The sequence below is a fragment of the Rattus rattus genome, chromosome 7 (assembly GCF_011064425.1).
Source record: "Rattus rattus isolate New Zealand chromosome 7, Rrattus_CSIRO_v1, whole genome shotgun sequence".
Lineage (NCBI taxonomy): Eukaryota > Metazoa > Chordata > Mammalia > Rodentia > Muridae > Rattus > Rattus rattus.
In genome coordinates, this window is record NC_046160.1 from 119,647,108 (window position 1) to 119,669,687 (window position 22,580).

The 22,580-nt window shown below is 44.0% G+C and overlaps 1 protein-coding gene across 5 annotated transcripts in view; it reads right to left on the minus strand.

The window, feature by feature from the left end:
• The window catches only part of Ncapg2 (non-SMC condensin II complex subunit G2), a 70,878-nt gene extending 51,893 nt beyond the window's left edge, over positions 1–18,985 (minus strand). For 2 of the 5 annotated variants that reach the window (XR_004388523.1, XM_032908353.1), the window contains exons 1-6: positions 9,680–9,759; positions 7,867–7,998; positions 3,591–3,779; positions 2,912–3,026; positions 1,220–1,374; positions 241–375 (exon numbers count right to left, since the gene is read on the minus strand). Coding sequence is in view for 4 of the 5 variants with exons in the window: in XM_032908353.1 (XP_032764244.1) it covers positions 241–375; positions 1,220–1,374; positions 2,912–3,026; positions 3,591–3,779; positions 7,867–7,944 (672 nt within the window). In the remaining variant the exon portion in view is untranslated. Of the gene's footprint in view, positions 1–240; positions 376–1,219; positions 1,375–2,911; positions 3,027–3,590; positions 3,780–7,866; positions 7,999–8,230; positions 8,307–9,663; positions 9,760–18,776 lie in introns of those variants that run through there. The other 3 variants (XM_032908357.1, XM_032908354.1, XM_032908355.1) reach the window with 3 other exon arrangements.
• Positions 18,986–22,580: the final 3,595 nt, after the last annotated feature.

A 22,580-nucleotide genomic window follows, 5' to 3' on the forward strand; every position in this document is an offset into this window, starting at 1 on the left:
TCAGAAGGTCTATAAATGCTAGGGCCCAGAGAAATGTGTGGTTGGTGGTTGGTGGTTATCCAGGGGGGTTGACTGTGGTTTGTTAGTAGTCATGCTCAAAGAAGAAAAAAAGGAGAAAAATTAGATGCAGGGATCTCTAGCTCTTTCTCCTCCCCTTCTTTATCCTTCCTTCTCTCCTATCTAGTGACAGAAAGGTGGGAAAAAAAAATAATAAGTTAGCAAGCACCAGCCATAACTCACCTCCTCCTTCTTGATGCAATTAACGTTTATGAAGCACTGGAGCAGCATATCTTTAATTTCTCTACTCTCCTCCAAATCGTAGTCAAAGCAGTACAGAGCCTGGTGGATGCGCCACAGCCTACACATGTCTGCACCCTGTGAATGACACAGAGAGCCACACGGGAGACAATGACGTACTACCTGCTTCAGTTACCTTCTTTACCTCTATAAAAAGAACGTAGAGTTGTATTTCAAGCTAATTATCATGAATAATGAAGATTAGATTACCAAATCATCAAAAATTAGGACACAGTGACTAGTGAAAAGGGGTGTGTCCCGCACTCTGGAGGCAGAGGATCTCTGCAAGTTTGAGGACCTGGCCTACAGAGCTAGTTCCAGACAGCTAAGGCTATACAAAGAAACCCTGTCTTGAAAAACAACAAAGCCAACCAACCAAACAACAACAAAAAGCAAGCTTGCAAATGCTCTGTGTAGTTCTACAGAACACTTTGGGCTTTTTTTTTTAAATAGGACCTCATGTAGCCCAGGCTAGCCTCCAACTACCAAATTATTTTTGTTCGGCTCAGCTACAATTTCCCTAGGACTTCATAGCAATGTGAAATAATTGCCATAAGAATTCTAAATCATGCCTGCCTTTTACCCAGGATACTCCCTGACTAAAACCCACTGGCACAGCTTAGTCTGAGAAAGTTTGGCCTTCCCCGCACCCCCGCTTCCTTTCCTTTGCAGAACTAGGATCACGGCATACAGGTAGAGTAACTGCCTTTTCATCATGAAGTGACAAAAAGGACAGCAGCCACACTCTAAGGAAAGAACATGGAGGAAAAAGCCCAACTTTCAATCTTGGTCTGGATGGTGTTCCCACCTTTGACCTCTATATTTAACCGTAAGAACTCACCTAAACTGGGAAGCTATAGAATCCAGCCCCTTTCTACCTAATCCGCCCCTCACTAACGTACCCTGAAGAAAGGAAACGTACTGTTTTGGTCTCCAGACTCTTCCTCAGCAGCATGACAAACGCAGTCTTTCCCATGTCCTCCTTGGCAGGAAGGCCCCTTTCCCACCATTTGACACACAGATCCTGAATAGAGTTCTGGAGTTTTTGTTCAGATTCAGGTAATGCATATAAAATACCTAAATGTAAAGCACAAATGTTTTCTGTTATTAAGCAGTTTATTACCATTTCAGACTCAAAAGTACAGAGTGCTGGGCTGGAGAGATGGCTCAGCGGTTAAGAGCACTGATTGCCCTTCCAGTGGTCCTGAGTTCAATCCCCAGCAACCACACGGTGGATCACCACCATCTGGAATGCAATCCGACACCCTGTTCTGGCATGCACGTATACATGAAGATAGAGCACTCAATTCACAAAATAAATAAATCTTTAAAAAAAGTTCAGAGTACTATGACTTGGTACAAGGCCTAGCTTAGCAAATATTAGTTTATTTGTTAAATAAACATAATTTATAGAATGCCAATACTTAGCCAAAAAAAGATTTACAAGTGTTATACAAACAGATAAAACAAAATACAAAACAGAGAACTTCAGACCTGGAAGCCTATACTAATACATCTTGCTATCACCACAACTCCTCCCTCACTGGGGTAGGCTCTGACCACCACAGGCTCAATGTGCTGGTCTTGGGTCTTGGCTCAAAGGTGGAAAACAATCAAAGCAAATAACATAATGAATATAAAAACTATTGCTTTTAGAATATAAAGGCTCGATAACTGTTAATAATATGCTAACAATTACCCAAAGATGCCTGAATACCATTATACACTCCTGAAGTAATTCTGAGTCTAGGAGCAACTACAGTGAGACTATAAATAAACTGATAGTGACATCCACAGAGAATTTAGAAGCAAATTTCTACACTGCCTGGGGTAATTTAAAATAATAATAAAAAAAAGATACTGTCGACTTGCAGAGTAACAAAGAAAGGGTTGGAGGGAAAATAGCTGGAAGGGACCAGATAAAAAACATACTAAAAATGTAAAATATTTAAAAAGAAAAAATTATGCTAATTTCAGGAAATCAGACCAAAGTAGCATCCTAAAGACATAAAGAAACGCAAGTGATGCTAAGACTGAGAACGTGGGAATGTGCCCAAGGAGACAATACCCAAATGAACTAAGTACTCAAAAGACAGTTCCACAGAGTCCTTAAAACTGCTATTACATATATAAAATACGTTTGTGTAAATATTTTATAACCAGTTTTCAACACTTCAGGTGAGTATACCACTTAATAAACAGCTTTACTGGCTTAGTTAAAAGTTAGCAAGAGACACTGGAATCAACAACTCCAAAGACCATGGTCATCCTTAACAAGAAATTCGGCGACACAGATTCTTGGGCTGTGTGGCAATAGCACAGACTGAGAATATGCAGTCAGAGATGTCCTTTCGAGCAAGCACTTGCTATATTAGTCCTGTGAGTACAGGCACACTGTCCTGCAGAAGCTGCACGTGACAGTGTCAGCAGCTCAGAACCATGATCATCCTCCCCAACACTGCACAGGGCCTAGCTAACTCACGGTGCCCTTGAGAACTTGAGTGCAAAGAGATGCCTTGAAATTCGTGTCTCAGAGCCTGCCCTGCTCATGAACGCAGGTGACTTCCCTTCAAAAGGTGCCACGTGAGTGCCCACTGCTGAAAATGCCACTTACCATTCAGTATCACAGCACACTCCAGGAGGGCGCCATAGTTCTCATGTTCATTTATTATAGATACAGAAGCAAGAATTACAGTAACAATTGCATATGTTATTTCTATGCTCTTTTTCTAAAAATAAAACATAAGTGAGTTAAAATGAGCAACTTGTAACACTCCACTTGTTTTTTAAAAAATCAAATAGTTACTAAATTTCAAAAATGGAACCTTTAGCTCCCAGAGCTGAGGACTGAACCCAGGGCCTTGGGCTTGCTAGGCAAGTGCTCTACCACTGAGTTAAATCCCCAACCCCACCTTTAGCTTTTTTTAAAAGGTCGATTCAAACTTCAAACTGAATATAAGTCAAATGTCCTATAAAAATCATAACACTGAGTAGCAGAACAGCAAAAGCAGGACTTGGCAGCAGGTAACTACAGGACTGGCATATTGCATTTTCTTAATTTTAAAGTTCAACCATTTGAGCTGGGCATGGTGGCACACGCCTTTAATCACAGCTGAAGAAGCTGAGGCAGGTGATGCTCCCGAGTTTGAGGCCAGCCAGGTATGCATGTGAGTTCCAGGCCAGTCAGGACCAATAGTGAGAGTCTGTCTCAAAGAGAAAGTGCAATTATTCAAATAAACAGTCTTTTCCTAGTACAGGAGAAAGGAACATTTTTGTTTCTGAGAGGCAAATACCATCTTTGGACTGTGCTCTGACTCCATATCGTCTGCGCCCTGGACTTCCGCTGTCAGCCACCCATCCACAGGGCTTTCCAGCAATGTTTCTGTTAGCAAGTCTTTCAGCCTTTGCCATAATTCTTCTTTCTGCTTCCTTGACAATTCATCTAGTAACTCACTTAAGCTGAAAGGATCAGAAGGATCTTTCTGGAAAATAGATTTAAAAAAACACAAAATATGAAAAATTAATTGCATTCTTTTCACACTGGTATTACTAGAAAAGTTTAAGTAATAAATTAGTTACATGTTTAAACATCTGGCTAGTTTTTTCCAAAATTCTTTCCTAATAGGGAAAACAATACCAAATTACCAAGCAAAAAGCATCAAATCTCTCCTCCCCAACTTCTTTTTTTTTTTTCATAATTTTTATTTATTTTATTTATATGAGTACACTGTAGCTGTCTTCAGACACACCAGAAGAGGGCATCAGATCTCATTAGATGGTTGTGAGACACCATGTGGTTGCTGGGAACTGAACTCAGAACTTCTAGAAAAGCAATCAATGCTCTTAACCACTGAGCTCTCTCCAGCCTTTTCCTCCCCTTCTTACTACTGGACAGTTAAAGTTAAAAATTTCACCCACTTAAAATTCCTATAATCAATTCAAATGTCCACCATCCCCAGGCCTGTCGTCAGGTACAAACATATGCTGCGGGTAAATAATGCAAAGGGTCAGATTCCCTTCCTACCAGTTCTTTGTGCTGCCAACAAACCCTCTGCTCCTCAGCCCTAGACAGCAACCTTTCCCTGAACCACTGAGTCTTTCCCCACATCCTTGGCTTCTCTTCTCACTTTGGGCAGACTGACCACATCTCTCTGAGAGATAAGAACAGGCACTGTCAAAACATATGAAACTCAATCAAAAGGATTTTCCAGCAGCTGCTCTAGAACAACTGAGGCACAAGTATAGTGACGATAATAGATTATAGCCTACAGACTAAATTAGTATCAATGTATCAATGAGGTTATAAATTAATAAAAACCAAATCATTCATTAATAGCACTGGCATGCTGCAGGGCACCAATGAATAAAACTAAAGGAATATGGAGTTCACAAGTGACAATTTGATAGCCATAATAGTAACAGACTCTGGTAAGAACTATCCACAGACACTAAAACAAACAGGTACAAGTGTGCAGAGAGGCAGGTCCTCCACAGTTACTCATTTCCACAGAGAGCCATGGTTCCAAAGGGAAAGCAGAAAGTTACTGGCATAGGCCATGAGCAGCCACTTACTCACCTACCATGGGACCCCCACATAACAATGCTGTCCTGAAAGGCCCTGACACTTCCAAGCAGCCCCTTCTGACACAAGACACTTGATCTGACTGGACTGGCTAATAGAAGAAAGAATACAAAAAGAGCCACCCATACCTACAAGCCTTCAGTGCTGTGACAAGCACAGGAAGGCAGATTAAAGAGCACTTGAGAGATGTGACAGCTAAAGGCAGAGTCTGACGCTCGGCTGGATCCTGGATCAGGAAAAGCATGACTAAAAAGGGCATTATTGTGACAACTGTTCAAACATAAAAATGTACTGTAAATAGTGTTTCAAGTTTCACATCTTGAGGATCTTCATGTAGTATATACAATGGAATTTCAACCATGTGTAAAGAAAAGTGAAATTTGAAGGAAAATAATAGCTCTACAGAGTACTGCATTAACTAACGTGGTCCAGATTCATCAAAAAATTACCTGTACTTTCTCATATGCAGATCCCAAGTTTTAATACTTCCATGTACTATGTCCCTAAGCAGGCGTGAAGATGGGTATAGGTTATTAAACTTCCTAAAAGACCATGAGGGGAAAAAAGTGGTGCTGGGGTAAGGGAGAGCACAGGAAAAGTACACAGGTGACATACAAGCAGAAAGGAAGATACTGAGTATAGAAGCATATGGGAGGGGGCAGGAGATAGGAAAGAGTGCAGGGAAAAATTAAAACAACAAAAAGTAATGTGAAAAATACCATAAATGAAACCTAACTGCAAGTTTAAGTTTCAAGAATGTACAGAGCTATGGAAATAGCTCAACTGGTTAAGTTCTTGTGAAGATCCGCATTTGGATTCCCAGAACTCATTTAAAAGCTGGGCATGGCAACCTGACTATAATTCCTGCTTCTTGAGGTAGGTGACAAGAGGTAACAGGATCTTTGTCTAGAAGCTCTTGGTCCACCCACAAGAGCTTTCATGGCAAAGGTCCAGACTGAGATATCCTGTCTCAAAAAAAGATGGAAGGCCCCTGAAGACCTACACCTGAGACCACTGTCTGACCTCCACATGTGCCCCCCATGTTAAATAAACATGCACACAAGTTCAAGCACACACACAAAGAATTCAGGGTGTCCTTAGTCACCAATTACTGAATTTTTTATCCTAGAATCATTCTTTGTTTTGGAATCATTTAAGACAGTTAGTTATAGGCATGTGACTCGATCAGGGCGTATTTTTCTAAAACAAAGATATTTTCTTTAACAACATAAAAAATCATTAGCTCCACCGCTCTATGGACCACAGCTCCCCCACCTTCCATAATGTTCCATATGTCTCTGAGGCTAATTTGTCTCTTTCTTCTCTTTTCTGCTCTATTGTTCTTTCCCCTTCCCCACAAGAATGGCAGGGGCTGTGTAAGCTGGCCATCTACTTCTAACTATAAACTCTCAATCTCTCTCCAGGGAAAACATCATGTTTACCATCGCATTTATTTTTAGTGACTTAATGTGTGTTACTGTGTTCTATTAGGGTCCTACCTTTAATGTGTCATAGGCAAAAAGTTTTAGTATTGTACCTCTCGCCCTATTTTCTCTAATAATCTCTGTGGATTATTTACTTGAGAAAGACTTTCCTTTTAGCCCAGACTGACCATGAGCCCAACAAGCCTTAATTCATGATCCTTCTGCCTCAGCATTCTGAGTGCTATAATTGCTAGTGTATACCAACACCCCCACCATTCTGGTTTTTATCACCAATGCTCCAAGGTGGTGGTTGTTAGCAATGCACATGTCAGAACTCAGTGATTCACTAAGGTGCAAAGACTCACCTAACAGGCCTCAAACTGATAAGCATCTTTTCCTTGGCTCCTATCAGGTTAAATAACTAAAACTGCCATTACAGAAAATGGCATTTCATAACATTCAATTTGATGAAACTAAGCAATGTACAGTTCTAACACACACATAAATGTATATTGTTTTACAAGCTTCATGGTGACTGGTTACATTAAGTTATTAAATGTAAACAAAGCTCGCTAATGCTAGACTAAAAGGGATTAATAAGTATTTCACCAAGATATCTGTTAGTTGCCAAGCAGTACCACGGAGACTCAACATCAACAGGCTGCTAGGATGAGAGGACTTCAGAAAGACGCATCCTCAATAGGCCCTACCATGTCCTTGAGTTACTGTGTTTGTCTTCCCATCTGTGTGTGTACAGCTGTGCACTTGTCTGAAGACCAGACTTGATGCTGGATGTCAGGATCTCTCATTAAACCTAGAGCATACTGACTGGAGAGACTACTGTCTATCAAGCTCTAGAAATCCTCCCGTCTCCACCTCCTAGTGCTGGTGATATAGGCATGCCACTCTCTGCCCACTGGGCAAACTCTGAACTTCCTAAAAGGTCTGCAATCATTTGAATGAGAAATGCCCTCTACAGACTCTGGTATTTGAATGGTTGATTCCCAGTGGGTGGCTCTATTTGGGGAGGTTTAAGTGCTAAGGCCTTGATGTTTGTTATGCACATATTGAGAAGGTGAGCTCTCAGCCTCCTGCTCCCCTCAGGCATGCCTCCCTGTCTGGGCTCAGTCCTCCGGAACCATAAGCCAAGAATAAGGCTTTTTGTAAATTGCTTTTGTTTTTGTTCACGGTGTTTTATCACTGCAAGAGAAAAGTAACTCAGCTTCCATCCTCCCTGCCTTTCTATAGCACCCATCACTGCACTCTGGCCCTGCCAAAACTCTTCAGGTTAAAACACAGCCATCCTTCTCCAAGCCCGAGGAGTCCCTTCAACTCCATGGGCTCTTTGGATAACTTATGTTTATCTTTGGATAACTTCTATTTATCTTCTACTTTTTAACACAGCCCCAAAGTGGGTCCATTTAATTCTAAAGAATTTACCTATCTTTATAAACATTCACACCTAAGGACTCACTGAGAGAACTATATTTCACTCTGTGATATGATTTTAGAATATTACTTATATCTAGAGTCAAAACTACTACAATAAAACACGTAACTTACATCAAGTTGAAGAAACTGCAGAAACTCTTCCACCAGCACCTTAGATACTGCTTGGATGAACGCCTCCCGTTTTTCCATGGTGGATGTGACTGTTCTAAGGGAGCTTGCCTTACAACCCTGGTAGGACACAATCTGACCAAAACATAAATGTGCAAAATTTCCCGTAAGTTTTAATTTAATATAAACATTTAAGAAATTCTATAGCACTACAGAAGACAGTTTATAACAACATTCTGACACAAAATTGCAATAATCTGAAAAAAAACCTACTGATGTTATAAACAAAATATCTACATTATCACCACTTGTCAATGAAACTACAATGAAAGGAACAAGAAATTAAAAACTCCCTTGGGAATCTTACTTTCACTTCCTTTCAGTCTTTAGATGCTGGCTTGGGGAAGACCTGATTTATGCCATAGGTTCAGGTTGATCTCCACGTAACTGCTGAATTCTGCAGACTCCACGTCTAAAGTCCCATTCTTCCAAGAAGATCCCACCCAACAATCCTCTCTTGTTTTTCAAGTGAGAGACTTGGAAGGAAAACCACAACAGCCCTTAGGTCACCTGGGAGCTTGTTAGACAGAACATCTGTGCCTCACTTCAGCACCCTCCTCTGCACACTTACAGGATAATGAGAGCTCAAGGGACCTTGTTCTCCTTCTTACATGTGATCTCCCAGGAAACCCCTTTTACCTTTACACCAGGTGCTACAATGACATACTCAAAACATAAGCCTAACAATACAGTTACAGCAAATGATGGGCCATATTTGCAAAAGGACTTCTCGTTTTAAGAATAATTTGAAAATCCCCTACACCTTTAAAAATACAGCAATATGGGAAATTATTGGCATTAATTATGGAGATCGTGAATCACAATAAACATTCCTATTCTAAACTGAATAAAATAGAAAATAACCTCAAATTGACAACTCCTCACATTAGTAAATCTCAAATACAGCCACTTCGTTCCTCAATTCAAATGGCTGAATTGTGAACCATCACTTTTTTTTGTTGTGAATAAAATGGAGAGGAGAGGAGGGTGACTAGTATCAACACTTCTCTAATTATGGTCACTTGTTTATTTAAGTGCATGCCTTTGGCGACTTAGAATGCCATATAATGTCTACATGTGCTAGACTTACAAATTGTTATTCCATTTCTTGATTTGTCTCTTTCGTTAGTTCATTACTACGATGCTCCCTAGAGCAATCCTAAGTGTAGGTTCTGGTTCCTCCCCTATGTCGGTCCAAGTATAAATCAGCGTCAGGCCCAGTTAAGTGTCAACACTCATGTCCTCCCTAGTCAGCATCCCAGCCCGGTGCCAGGATCTTCCGTGTCATTCTCTAGTTAGGGCTGGGGCTCTCCGGATGTCAGTTTCAAATTCAGGGCTGGGGTTCTCCCTAGTCAACCCGGGTGCAAGTCTTTTGGTCCTACCTACTCACCCTGGCTTCTTGTCTGGGGGTCCTACCTAGTCTGCATCAGGTCCTTGTCTGAGAGCCTCCCCTGTGTACCCAGGTCCCGTTTGGAGTCCTCTCCAGTCAAATTCGGGCCCTCTTCCGGGGTCGCCCTAGTCTGCGGTTCTACCTAGTGAACCCCGGTTCAAAGCTGAGATCCTCCGTGGCGAGCCCCGCGTCTTGGTCTAGGATCCTTCCTAGTCAGCCGGGGTCCGGCTCTGCCCTCCCGCAGCACCTCCCACTCCACAAGCGCCCGAGACCGATGGCGGCCGCGGACAAGAGACCTGCGACAGTATCTGTCGCTCGGCCGCGGTCGCCCGACACCGGGTCCTACTTACTTCTCACTCAACTCACCGCGCAGCGCTCACCTCACCACCGACCCATGGTTTCCCGCGCTCGGACTAGATTCAAACACACCCGCGCACATCTCGGACCCACCCGCCCTCCAGCCCGTCACCAGTCGCCGCTCTCACGAGATCTGACGCTGTCCAGGCCACGCCCATATCCGGCAACTCTTTGGCCAGGCTCCGCCCCCTAGCGCCCAATCACCGCCTCCTGGGCCTGACTCAGAACCTCCCCCGGGAGTCTCTCTGGCGCGCCCACAGGATGCGCACGCGCACGGCTGCTGGCCGTGTTTCCCGCTTCGCGCCACCCTTTCCCCGCCCCGCCCACACTCACAGACCTTCTGTGGTAACGCGGCGGTTGCTACTGTGTTTCTTGCTGCTCGGTGAGAGATCGCGCAGCAGGCGGAGGAGGGAGACCAAGAGGAGGAGACTAGGAAAAGACCGAAGGGAAGAAAGAAGGAGGTGGTACTAGGAGAGAGAGAAGGGGACCCTGAGGAGAAAACGGGGAGACAGGAGGGGAAAGGAGAGAAGCTAAAGAGGCTGAGTGGAAAGGGAAGGACCAGTGGAGAGGAGGAAGAGCCTCGGGCGTGGTGGCAGAGGAGGTAGAGGAAGAAGGAGTGTGATGATGTCAAGGCACCCCAAGGAAGAGGCTGGGCCTTCATCTCTGAAGGCACCCAAGGTGTCTTGAACTTAGAGTTCCCAACTTCAGAAATGAGAAGAAAATAAGTGTGTGTTGTTTACAAGTCACCCATCTCTGGAGCCTTCTTATAGCATAAAACAGATGAAGACTGGGAGGTGGGGGATGTGGGGAGCCATCTGAGGAAGATGGCAGCCCTAGCCTGTCCTTCCCGGAGATTCAACAGTGAATGGTGCTTAGCCCCATTGCTGGAACTGGGAAGCCCTCCATAGCTAGGAAACAGACTGGTCCTATGCCTGAGTCCACTCATGACCTTTCCTGTCTGTGGTTTCCTGCACATGGAAACCAAAGCCAGCCCTCCAACCTACATTTCTCTCCCCAGCTTCTGGCTTCCTTCCACTTCCCTGCTAACCACTCTCCCTCAGCCATTCCCCATTCCCTGTCAGTTTTTCTCCAAATGAACTCACTGTTGCCAGTTCCTGGAAAGTCCCTTCAGAAACGTTTTCTGTACTTAATGCTCAAAAGGTCTAGACTGAGTTCTGTTGCCTGGATTGAATTTAAAGGGTTTAGATTTACCCCAGGGGAAGCCAGCCTATCCAACATAGGACAAGATGCCTGTTGAGTACAAAAGAAAAGGCGGCCATGAACTTGTATTTAACTTGATAAAGCAAAAGTATGGTCTTAACAGTATAAGATGATAGTGGAGAGAGGCTACAGGTCAGTTAGGAAATTTGAAGTAGTTAGAGCCACAGAGGCAGGGTAAACCCACCCACAGCAAGCTACCATTTGTAGCTCTTACCTGCTTCTTCATACAGGAACCTCTTAATCTCTGACTACCTCCCTATCCAGTCCCTTGTTTCCCTACAGTCCCTTGAATTTGGACATCCTACCTCACCACTCTCACTGTTTCATCTGCAGTCAAAGTGTGAACAGCCAGCCTCAAGCTGGACTCCCACCTGGACTTGCTACGCACTGTTCCGAGCTTCCTGCCATTATCATTGTGGTTTGACTCAAGTCCAAAAGAAATCAGTTTCCCCTGTCTTGTTCCCCTTCTTCACTCAATTTCCCATTCTTGACTGGTATGCTTCTTTCCTGTTAAGAAACGGACAGTGACTTTAGCAGTGAGTTCTGAAAACTCAGAGCTAGGCACCTAGACAGGCCAGTAACTCATGTGCTTCCCTGGTTTGCCATGTATTTAAAAGAAAAAAATAACGAAAACAAAACAAAACAAAAAAAAAAACCTGCAAACAACCCAATGAGAACTGAGCTGGTGATATAGTTCAGTTGGCAGAATGTCTTCCTACCTTGTACAATGCCCTGGGTTCAACGATTAGCACCACAGAAACAGATGGAACACACCTGCAGTCTCAACACTCCAGGGTGGAACCAAGAGAAACAGAAAGTGAGTTCATCGTTGGTTACACAGTTCAAGGCCTGCCTGGGATAAAGGAAATCCTTTCTAAATAAAATAAAATAGGTCACCCGTGTCTTCTCATTCTCTAATGTTATGGGATAGTCAACAAAGAAGACGGCTCAGACATGGACTTAAGCCAATGTATTTATTATTCCATTACATTCTATACATTCTATTACACAGAAAGCCTCTATTAGCCAGCCAGGGGCGTTCAGGATCCCTGTGTAGCCCCAAGTCTCTCTCAGAGTGATCTTTTAAGCACAGAAACCATGTCCTGAGTTGACACACTTCAGTTAGCAAGAACAGTGAGTCAGAAACAGAACTGCAGAAGCCAAAAGGCAAGGGTAGTAGATTTGGAGACTTTCCTAGAACTATGGATGTGGATGGATTAGGCCTTTACTCTAGTTTTGGCAGGTAATACTGTCTACATGCTGTTTTACAGCCTGAATGGTACTTCCATCATGGAGTCAGCTGGGCTAAGGACAGAACTTTCAGCTAGGAGATATTGCTCTGACCAAAATTTTGCTGTATGTTCTAACTATATCTCATTATCAGAAACTGTGATAGTGGCCTTCAGTTTATGCAAAAGATCTTGTCCCAATTGGTTCTCTGTTAAATACCTTTTGAGCTATCTCCAGCAACTGGGACCTACTTATACCCTTAACTTTTATAACTTTTTCTAATATCTGGGGCTAAGACACAACCTTTTTACCAGCAGTCTTTAATCCTTTTTAAAAGGACATAGTGAATGAAGACTGTTTCCATGGTCAGCGTTGAACAGAAGGGAAAATCTGTTCTGTCCAGGTTGCGTTGTCTGGTAGCAATCACCTGTCTGGCCCAAGGGCAGTTTTTCTACTTTTTTTTGGGAGAATGATGGGTGTACTGGCTGGTTTTGTGTGTCAATTTTACACAAGTTATCACAGAAAAAGGAGCCTCGGTTGTGAAAACGCCTTCATGAGACCCAGCTGTAAGGCATTTTCTCAATTAGTGATCAAGGGGAGAGGACCCAGCCCATTGTGGGTGGTGCCGTCCCTGGGCTGGTGGTCTTGGGTTCTATAAGAAAGCAGGGTGAGCAAGCCAGGGGAAGCAAGCCAGTAAGTAACATCCCTCCATGGCCGGTGCATCAGCTCCTGCTTCCTGACTTTCTTGAGTTCCAGTCCTGACTTCCTTTGGTGATGAATAGCAATGTGGAAGTGTAAGCCAAATAAACCCTTTCTCTCCAACTTGCTTCTTGGTGATGATGTTTGTGCAGGAGTAGAAACCCTGACTAAGACGACGCGTTTTGAGTTTTTCAGCTATGCTCTTGGAGTGGGATGGGCAACCTCTAGGCAACCTGGCATAGACAAAAGGATTCAGGTTCCAGACAGGAAGGGACATAGGTCTTAAGCCAGGGAATTCACCAGAGAAAGCCATTGTCCAATACAGGAAATAGAACTGAGAAAAACACATAAAAACACACACACACACACACACACACACACACACACACACACACACACACACACGGGGGGAGGGGAGAGAGGGAGAGGAGGTTGTTGTGGTTTGCCCTGAAGTTTTCTGTATTTTGATGCTAATTCCACTGCCCCAAGGACAGCTGTCTAGTCAAATACTCAGGAATCAGGTGACTTCACCAGAGCCTTCTCCCCATTGAATTTGTAAAGTACAGGTGAGGGGCAGGTACAGGATAGAAGGAGGCCTGTCATTGGAGGAGAAGGAAGGATGGGCGGGAGAGAATTTTGAAAGAAGAGACAGGAGAGAGGAGAGGATAAGAAACCATGGCAAGTGATGTTAAGATTCTGCTCTGTGTATTTACAGGTTGTTATTAATGTTCCTAAGGGATGGATGGTACTGGGCTTTGTATGTTTAAGTGGGCAATTATATCTTATCAATTGGGTCAAAGATTATTGTGTTGTGTGTTCTTTTATGTGAGGGTTTGAGTGTAGGAAAGTGTGCAGGGGCAGGAGACAATGAGCCGCCACAGAGTTGGGATGTGTTTCTGCCAAGATATCTAGCAGATATCTTGGGGTACTGCGGTGCGGACCAAGCGGGATAAAAGACAACCATACCTTTTTTATTTTTATATTTTTACAACAACAGGAGGTGACCACCACACACTCATACACCTAAAGAGACAGATCTCACATGGACCCAGGACACTGGATCAGCAGCCATGTGTGTCTGACCTCGCCTATGTGTCCAAACAGAAGGCTTCTTAACCAGACTTACTCCTAGAGGTGACAGACCAGGAGACTTCTTTGTTTCCTTTTGGGATGGAGGTGTCAGACCCTTCTCAAGTATCAGGTAGCAATTGATCAAAGGGAGTTCTGGGGACCTAGAACATCTCAGGTTGTGTACCTGCTAGGAGTCCCCTGACTACCTCACTCTTCCATGCTCCAAAGGGCTCTGAGACCCTGACGTCTCAAGTCTGGTTTCTAGGATCTTGCTGGGGCCTCCAGAAACATTGTGGAGTATTCACTAGAGAAGACTGCTTGGACATGGTTTAAGCCAATAAACAGTCTTTATTACCCAGCCAGGGACCACACCTGTTCAGGATCCCAGAATAGTTCCAAGCCTTTTTCATAGTGAGCTTCTAAACACACACACACACACACACACACACACACACACACACACACACACACACATGTCCTGGGTTGACATACTTCCGTTAATAAGAACAGTTAGCCACAAGCATGACCAGAGAAGCCAAAGAGCAAGTTTCGTACATTTGGAGACTTTCCCAGAACTACGGACTTTGATGGATTGGGTCTTTGTTTTAGTTTTGGTGGTGTTGTCTACATGGTGAGTTTGACAGCCTGAATGGTACTTCTTCCATCATGAAGTCAATTATGCTTACGTCTCAGGGCCTACTGTTACACTTACAAGGCCCATATCTCTATATCTGTGAAGAACTGGGGACATGCCAGGTGCATGGCAGCATACACACACACACACACACCCTGCTCATGCAGCCTGTTCCACTAGGAAGGTGCCTCTCCTCCTGCATAACCCACTGCAAGACTCATCTCAAGACACCACTTCTATGGGAAGCAAATGCTTTGCACCTTAACACACTCTTCTACTGTGAGACATTTCCCTCTCCCCTCCCTCTCTCCCTCTCTCCCCCTCTCTCCCCTCTCCCCCCCCTCTCCCCCCCTCTCCTCTCTCCCCCCTCTCTCCCTCTCCCCTCCCCCCCCCTTTCAGATTCTAGAAGTCAGGCTCGGTCATTCTCCTAGCCTATAGCCAACTCAAGGCCCAGCACACTTCAGACTTTAGACCTGTCTTCTGAAAGAATGTGTGAAGTCACCTCTGTCCTTAAAACCTTTCAATGTGGCTACTGAGAAAGGGCAGAGTTAAAATTGGACCTCATAGCAAATAATTATAAAACAGACTGAAATAGTTAAAATCAACTAAAATAATACCTTTGATGATGGCAATATCTTTAACAATGGACCAAATGTGAAGGGCAAAGCCTGGATATTTGTTCTGAATTGCGTAGGTTAGACAATTACAAGACCCAGATTCAAAGTGAGTAAGGCAATCTGGTTCCGGGACTCATAACAGTTCTCTCCAAGGACACCAATGTTAACAGTTCATGAAAAGCTCACCCCCGAAATATATTTCTATCATTGCAAAACTTGTCATACAAAAAGCATCTTGGTAACTGTAGTTTCCAGTACTTTAGGAAGCCGAGGCAGGAATGTGGCTAGTTTCAACTGAGCCTCAGCTACATACAGGGAGCTTTTAAATTTTTTCTTATTTAAACAAAGAAAGAGAAGTATGCAAAATTTACAATTTCATCATGATTGTGTAAACTTGTAAATAGGAACCAAAGCGAGTTCTTCAAGCCATTCTGGACAAAACCTTGCTGTGTGGGTAGCTGTGAAGTTTTCCTACCCTCTGTGAGAACCAGAATTGCACAGGACCCGGCTATCGATTGATTCTGTGAAAGGCTCATGGCTTGCAGCTAATAAGGAAGTGATTGGAGAAATATTTCTTTCCTTTTGGTGGTTTCATGCTATACCGTTTCTAAGAGTGAATTAGATCTCAGAAAGCACAGATATGGATAACGTACTCTCACAGTAAGAATTAAAGCAAAAGCAAAACCAAAAGCTTCAGGTGGGCCTGTTAGCTGGGTTCAACACTGCAACACTCTTGCTGACCCAAGAGACAAAGCCCTATCCTTCCCTCTTCTAGTTGTAATTTCCCTCATATTCTTGACCTTTCTAGGGACAAAATGATAAGGAAAGATGAGCCTGCATCCGCTGGAGTTCTTCCTGGTCTCTCGTGGAGACCGCTGCAAAACCGAGGCATAGTTTCAGCCATGGTGTAACTCTTAAGAACAAGACAGCCTCAGGAAAACATTTAGTCATCACTGCTGAGAATGTATGAACTGCCTATGAAAATTCTGATGCCTGATTTTGTCCCGACTAAGATCACTAGGAGTCTGCAAGGTGGCTTGACAGGTAAAGGCATTTGCCACCAAGCTTGACAACCTAAGCTACTGCTTGCTTTTCCCACCACCCTCTGAGTCTGACTGTCTTCAGGCTGGTGCTGCACTGGCTTCTGAAAGGGACTGGGTGAGCAATCTTCATCATCAGTATTCTTCCTTGCAAGAAACGCACATGGCATGGCCCATGTGAGAAGAATACTTTGCTGTCATTAGGACAACTTAGTCTTTTTCACCTGCACTGCGCTGTCATTTATGCCATCAGTGAACTGTCCAGAGTTAGAGCATTCCCAAGGCTCACAAGCACTGAAATTTGTCTTTTTTTTAAATCATTATCCCCCATGAGAACTCTGCCTTGACACAAATTTTGCATTATTTACTTATAAGAGACCTGTCAGAGTGCTAGAAATGTAGATCAGTTGAAGTGTTTGCCTAGAGTGAATGAAGCCCTGGATACTTTGATACTGGATACTTTTGCCCCATATCAAATTGGAAGTGATGGGACATGCCTATAATAACAGCAGGAGAATTAGAAGCGGAAGGTCAGTCTCAGCTACATAGTTTTCTGCTGGCCTGGATATATGAGACCATGTCTTTAAAAGAAAGTGAACCAGCACTTGCTTTTCAATTTTTTATTCCTTCCTGAGTGCTTCAGCAGCCTAAAAACCCTCTTTACAAGACAGTCTAAAAATCATACAGATCCACTAGCGCCTCTCCTAGTGCATAAGGAGTAGACCCCACCATAGAACCCAACAAAGCCACAAAACTCACCAGTCTTGCGTTCCTCCCAAATTAACTTCTCTCAGCCCTCGTGTGAAGACAGACCCACCCAGTCCAGTGCACTGAATCTGAAATATGCTCTCTCTCGTGCCCATTTTCCACAAAAATGCCTGTCTTTCCTCTGTTGTCTTCTGGTATCTGATATTCATGAGGACCACGAACAGTACTACCAAGTGTCCCTAATGCTTGCACAAGCCAGTTCATCCAAGACTGATCCGTCTCGTAGTACTTCAGACGATGGAGCCTTTGTCTCTAGGAGAAACCCATGTTAATATTACTGAATTTCTCAATTATCTACAGAGCTCAGGCTGATCCTATATGAAGCTTTTTACAGAGGATGGGCAGGATCTTCCACCTGACTCTTGTGAGCATGAGATATCCCTCATGAGTCAGGCTGTGGGAGCTCTTTCATTTCTTATTTAAAAGCCTTTTCCACAGGATGCCCTTGAGGGGAATTAGAGGAAGTATTCAAAGAGTTGAAGGAGCTTGTGACCCCATAAGAACAACAATGCCAACCAACCAGAGCTTCCAGGGACTAAGCCACTACTGAAAGTCCATGCATGGTCTGACCCAGGGCTCCAACTGCATATGTAGCAGAGAATAGCCTTGTTGGGGCACCAGTGAAAGGGGAAGCCCTTGGTCCTGCCAAGGTTGGACCCCCCCCCCCAGTGCAGGGGAATATGGGGGGGTAAGGGAGATGTATGGGGGTAATACCTGTATGGGGAACGGGGAGGGGAGGAAATGGGGGCTTATGGACAGGAAACCGGGAAAGGGAATAACATCTGAGATGTAAGTAAAGAAATATATCTAATAAAAAAATTTTTTAAAAAAGCCTTTCTCCAATTCAATCAGTTCAGAGGCAGCACACCCCCTGGTTATCAGTTTCCATTATCAAATCCCTTATCTACGTGCTGGATCATGAATTTTTACTTCTTCTGTATTAAAGATTGGAGATAAGAAATATCTTTAATAATTCTTCATTTTCTCCCTTCTGCACTGTCCAGTTCTTCCCAAAAGTGTCAAATTATATAGATCACAGAATCTATGCTCTTTTCCTCTACGTTCCAGCAATATTAAGAAATGGCCAGGGTTGGGGATTTAGCTCAGTGGTAGAGCGCTTGCCTAGGAAGCGCAAGGCCCTGGGTTCGGTCCCCAGCTCCGAAAAAAAAAGAACCAAAAAAAAAAAAAAGAAAAAAAGAAATGGCCAACCCTGTCATCCTCTATTTTCCCCACTTTTCGTCCCATGTCAAAAGTTAATGTGAAGGATAACACTACATGTCTTTCCCCAGTTGCCATTCCTTCCTTACGGAGGTAAGCTCTCTCTGAGCAGAGAGCAGGGCTTCAGTTGCCTGTCTCTTTTGGCCACAGCAAAGGCCATACAGCTAACAGCATGGCCTGCTCACAATCCTGTCCCGTGTGTGCTATTTTCAGGGTTGCAACATAATTCCTAGTTCATTATCCATTTGGGGAGCATCCTCTACTCAAATGGCAGGTCCCATTCATCAAGCAGATTAATTACTTCATACATAGAGGGTGATGACCACCCTGGGACTCCTTCCATGGACGCTCAACCTTCAGACAGCTCAGCCTCGGGCATGTGGCTTACTGAAGCAGACATACAATTATTCCCCCAAGACTCATGTCTGGCTCTGAAGGCCTAATCTGGGTGCCAAGCCTTGTGTGAGTTTTCCTGGGAGCCTATTTCTATTCACCCTAGATACAAAGAGGAATAACGGATTGAACAAATGCTCCCATTCAAGTCCAGTGTGACAAATCAATGAGTTCAGCAAGGTTGCTTCCAGGAGCCTGGGTGAGAAGCTACTTACATGAGCCAATGTGACTTAGGCAGCCACATCCCAGGTGACGATTCAGACACGTCTCACTACTGGAGTACAACACCGCCATCGAAGAGTCTCCTCCTCCAAGAGATTGCTGTTACTTATTATATCCTTGGGGAGGAGAGAATCTTGTGAGCCTTTTCCCCACTCCATATGGGATCTCATACGGACAAACACAGCTGATATGATTCAGGATAGCAACAATCATACCCTGCTTGAAGGAAACAGGCACACACACACATACAAAAAGCTTATTGCTTTTAACCAGAGAAGCCTACGTGTGTTGCAGATGTTTTCTTTCTTTAAAATTATTTTTATTTTGTCTTCATTGGTATTTTGCCTGCAATGTATCTCTGTGTGAGGGTGTTGGATCTCCTGGAACTGGAGTTACAAACAGGTGTGAATAGCCATGTGGGTGCTGGAATTGAACCTGGGTCCTTTGGGAGAACAGTCAATGCTCTTAACCACTGAGCCATCTCTCCAGCCCCAACTTTGCAGATGTTTTATTCCTTGGCTTTTTGGAAGTCTTGAGCAGCAGCAGGAGATGGTAATAGTGTCACGGCTCTCTTACACGAAGGCTTTGAGTACTATAACCCTTATCCCTTCAGCTCATCGGTATCCAGTGTCTTCTGTCGACTTCCAACATCCCACCTTGCCCTTGGTCCCAGTTGTTCTCTGGAAGTTCAGTTGCTGCTCATTGCTACTGCCACATACTGTGTCAGCATTCTTGCCTTTGTAAGGAAGGGAAAAGAAGGCACCAGCAGTGACAGCTGTCATGAGATCCCAACCCGAAAGGCCTATTTGGTAGCTGTAACCTTAGCAACCTTACTTGCAGCTGTTACTAGATCACTCTGTTCTGCTAATGGCGAAGATCAAAAGTAGACAAGGAAAGGCCACTCCAGAGAAGACTTGGCACTGGCCTAAGGTTGCAATACCAGCTACCAAGCAGCCTGGTTATATGGTCAGAAAGCATCCAAGCAAATTCTGTACCAATTATGGCAGTCCTCCATGTAAATAATGGACTAAGTTTGTACCGATAATGGAGGAGTCTTTTATGCAAATGAAAGCTGCGCTTTCACCAATTACAGAAATCCTTTTATGCAAATAAAAGACTGTTTATGCTAGTAACAGCCCAATTCCTGGAGTATCAAGGAAAGTGCCCTAGGCAAAAAATATTATAAGGTTATCTGCAATTTATTATGGTTTCTGTTGGCGAGAAGTCTGGTTGTGCTTTAAGGAGCTAGAATTGTACTCTGGCAGTGTGCGGATGTGGTAGCAGTGTAGCCTCCTCACTGCTAGGTGATGTTCTATGGAATGTTCAAAGGCGTCAGTGTTTACATGAAGTACTGCAGATGGCTTCTTGGCTGGGCAGCCAGGGCACCAAGGAAGGGTCTAACAGTTGTTAATCAGGGAGTCAGACTATCCTGCCCCAACATTTTATATTATTTAGAGGAAAATAAATATCAAAAGAGATAATTAGGATGAAGGCTTACTACTAACATTAACAGTGATTCGACCACGTTTAACAGTGTTTGAGTAATATTTGGCTTCCATCCTACCTACGGCTTCCAGGGAGTGGTAGGCTCCTCTAATTTCAAGTAACAGAAAATGATCTTAGAAAGTGTGCAAGGAGGAAACTTGAAAGTTGTATGGCTCATGCTCCAAATTCATTTGAAACTGCTCCGGGAACTGTCTGTTGAGGTGTCCTCCCAGCATCCCTCCAATGAATATCTGATTACAAGTCTTTCAGATCTACCATATGACCGAAAAAGGCAAGCAATCCAAATGCCTATCAACAGGCAAATGCACACAGAGAATTATTCTGTCTGTTCAGTGGAACGGTATTCAGCCACAACGCAATGGCATGCTGAGCAAGGGATGACCTTGAAGCATTGTGCTGGGTGAAAGGAGCCAGGCGCTAATAGCCATAGGGAGTGATGCTCTTATGTGTGAGCTCCAATTCTTCTCAAATCTGCAGAAACAGGAAGCAGATTAGGATTTGCTGGGGTGGAAAACAGTGACGAGAGAACGACGGCTAATGACCGCCCATAGTGGTGAGCTTTGGGGTAACGCACATTGTCAGAAGTGAGCAGCAATGGACACATCATTTACACACGAGGGAGATTTTCAGGGTTGAAATTATTATATCTCGGAGATGTTATAAAGCACGCACATCAGTACGGATGCTCAGAGTGGGGCTCAGATCACGATTTCTCTAAGCTGGCATCAGAAGCTTCTCCCCATCCAACAGGGAGACAGCTGTGACCACAGCATCAGATACTGCACCAGTGGAGGCTTACCTCTGGGGCTGCTACCACAGTCCAGAGTCACCAGAGGAAGTCTTCCAAGGGGTAATGATATTTAAAGACTCCTCCAGGCAGGAGCTGAAAACAAAGTCTCAAAAAGACTAATCTGGGGGCTGGAGAGATGGCTCAATGATTAAGAGCACTGACTGCTCTTCCAGAGGTCCTGAGTTCAATTCCCGGCAACCACATGGTGGCTCACAACCATCTGAAATGGGATCTGATGCCCCCTTCTGGTTTAAAGAGAGCAATAGTGTACTTATATACATAAAATAAATAAATCTTTAAAAAAAAATTAAAAAAAAAGACAAATCTGGGCCAGCCCAAACCAGACAAGTCCACACCTGGGGAGGGGGCTGGACAGAACGCCATTCAAGTCCTTGAATCAATGATATCTAAGCAAAGATTAGAATGCTGAGAGGGGCCCATGGGGCAGCAAGAAGAGCTGACAAGCAAAGAGACGAAGACCAGTACCAAATCCAGAGGCCGAGGAGACCAGGGCTCACAAGGGGAAGACTTTGTCCACCCTGTCATGATAAACTCTTTCAAGTGTGCTAAGAACAAGTGTAACGTAAACATTTTTTTGGAGGTAGGGTCTCATGTAGCCAAGGCTGGACTTAAACTCCCTATGTGGCCTTGAATTCCCTATTCTCATCCCTCAGCCTTCCAAGGACTGAGATTATAGACATGAACCAATCTTCCCAGCCAGATTTTCATCTCCAATACAGCCTGAGTCTTGTGAGACACTGAGGCTGGCTGAGTGCTGGTGGGAGGGACCCCATGGAAGCAGAGGAGGAGTCAGCACTGACCGGAACCATCGCACAGTCACAGCCTGGCATCTTTGCAGGTCTCGGGTGGCTCAGAATCAGCACATCTTCTATAGAAAAGATTTTGTAACTCACAACTTTAGAAATACAGAAAATTCTGAACACTTCGCAATGAATTCTATGTGCTTATAACACACATAAATGGCAAATCTCTTATCTTAGATATGCATATTAGTCAGGGTTCTCCAGAGTAAAAGAACTTACTGAATGAATATATATCATACATAAAATATATAATCATATATATATATATGATATCCAATCACATATATGATTTATGAGAGAGGCACATAGGCTAGTAAGCTAGTCTGGATAGTTCAACAATGGCTATCTACCAAAGGAAGGATCAAGAATCCAGGAGTTGTTTAGACCACAAATCTGGATGTCTCAGCTGGTCTGCTGTATGTGCCGGAATCCCAGAGAAGTAGGCTCTGAGTTAGAGAAGGAATGGACTTGCCAGTGAGAACAAGAGAAAGCAGACAAGCCCTTTATGCAGACTGACAGCAGACGGTGTGGCCCTACCAAACGTGAATCTTCCCACCTCAGAAAAACAGTCTCAGGTAAGCCAGATGGGGGTAGAGCATGCCTTTAACCCAGCACTCAGGAGGCAGAGGGGCCCCTGAGAGTTCAAGGCCAGCCTGGTCTGTACAGTAAGTTCCAGG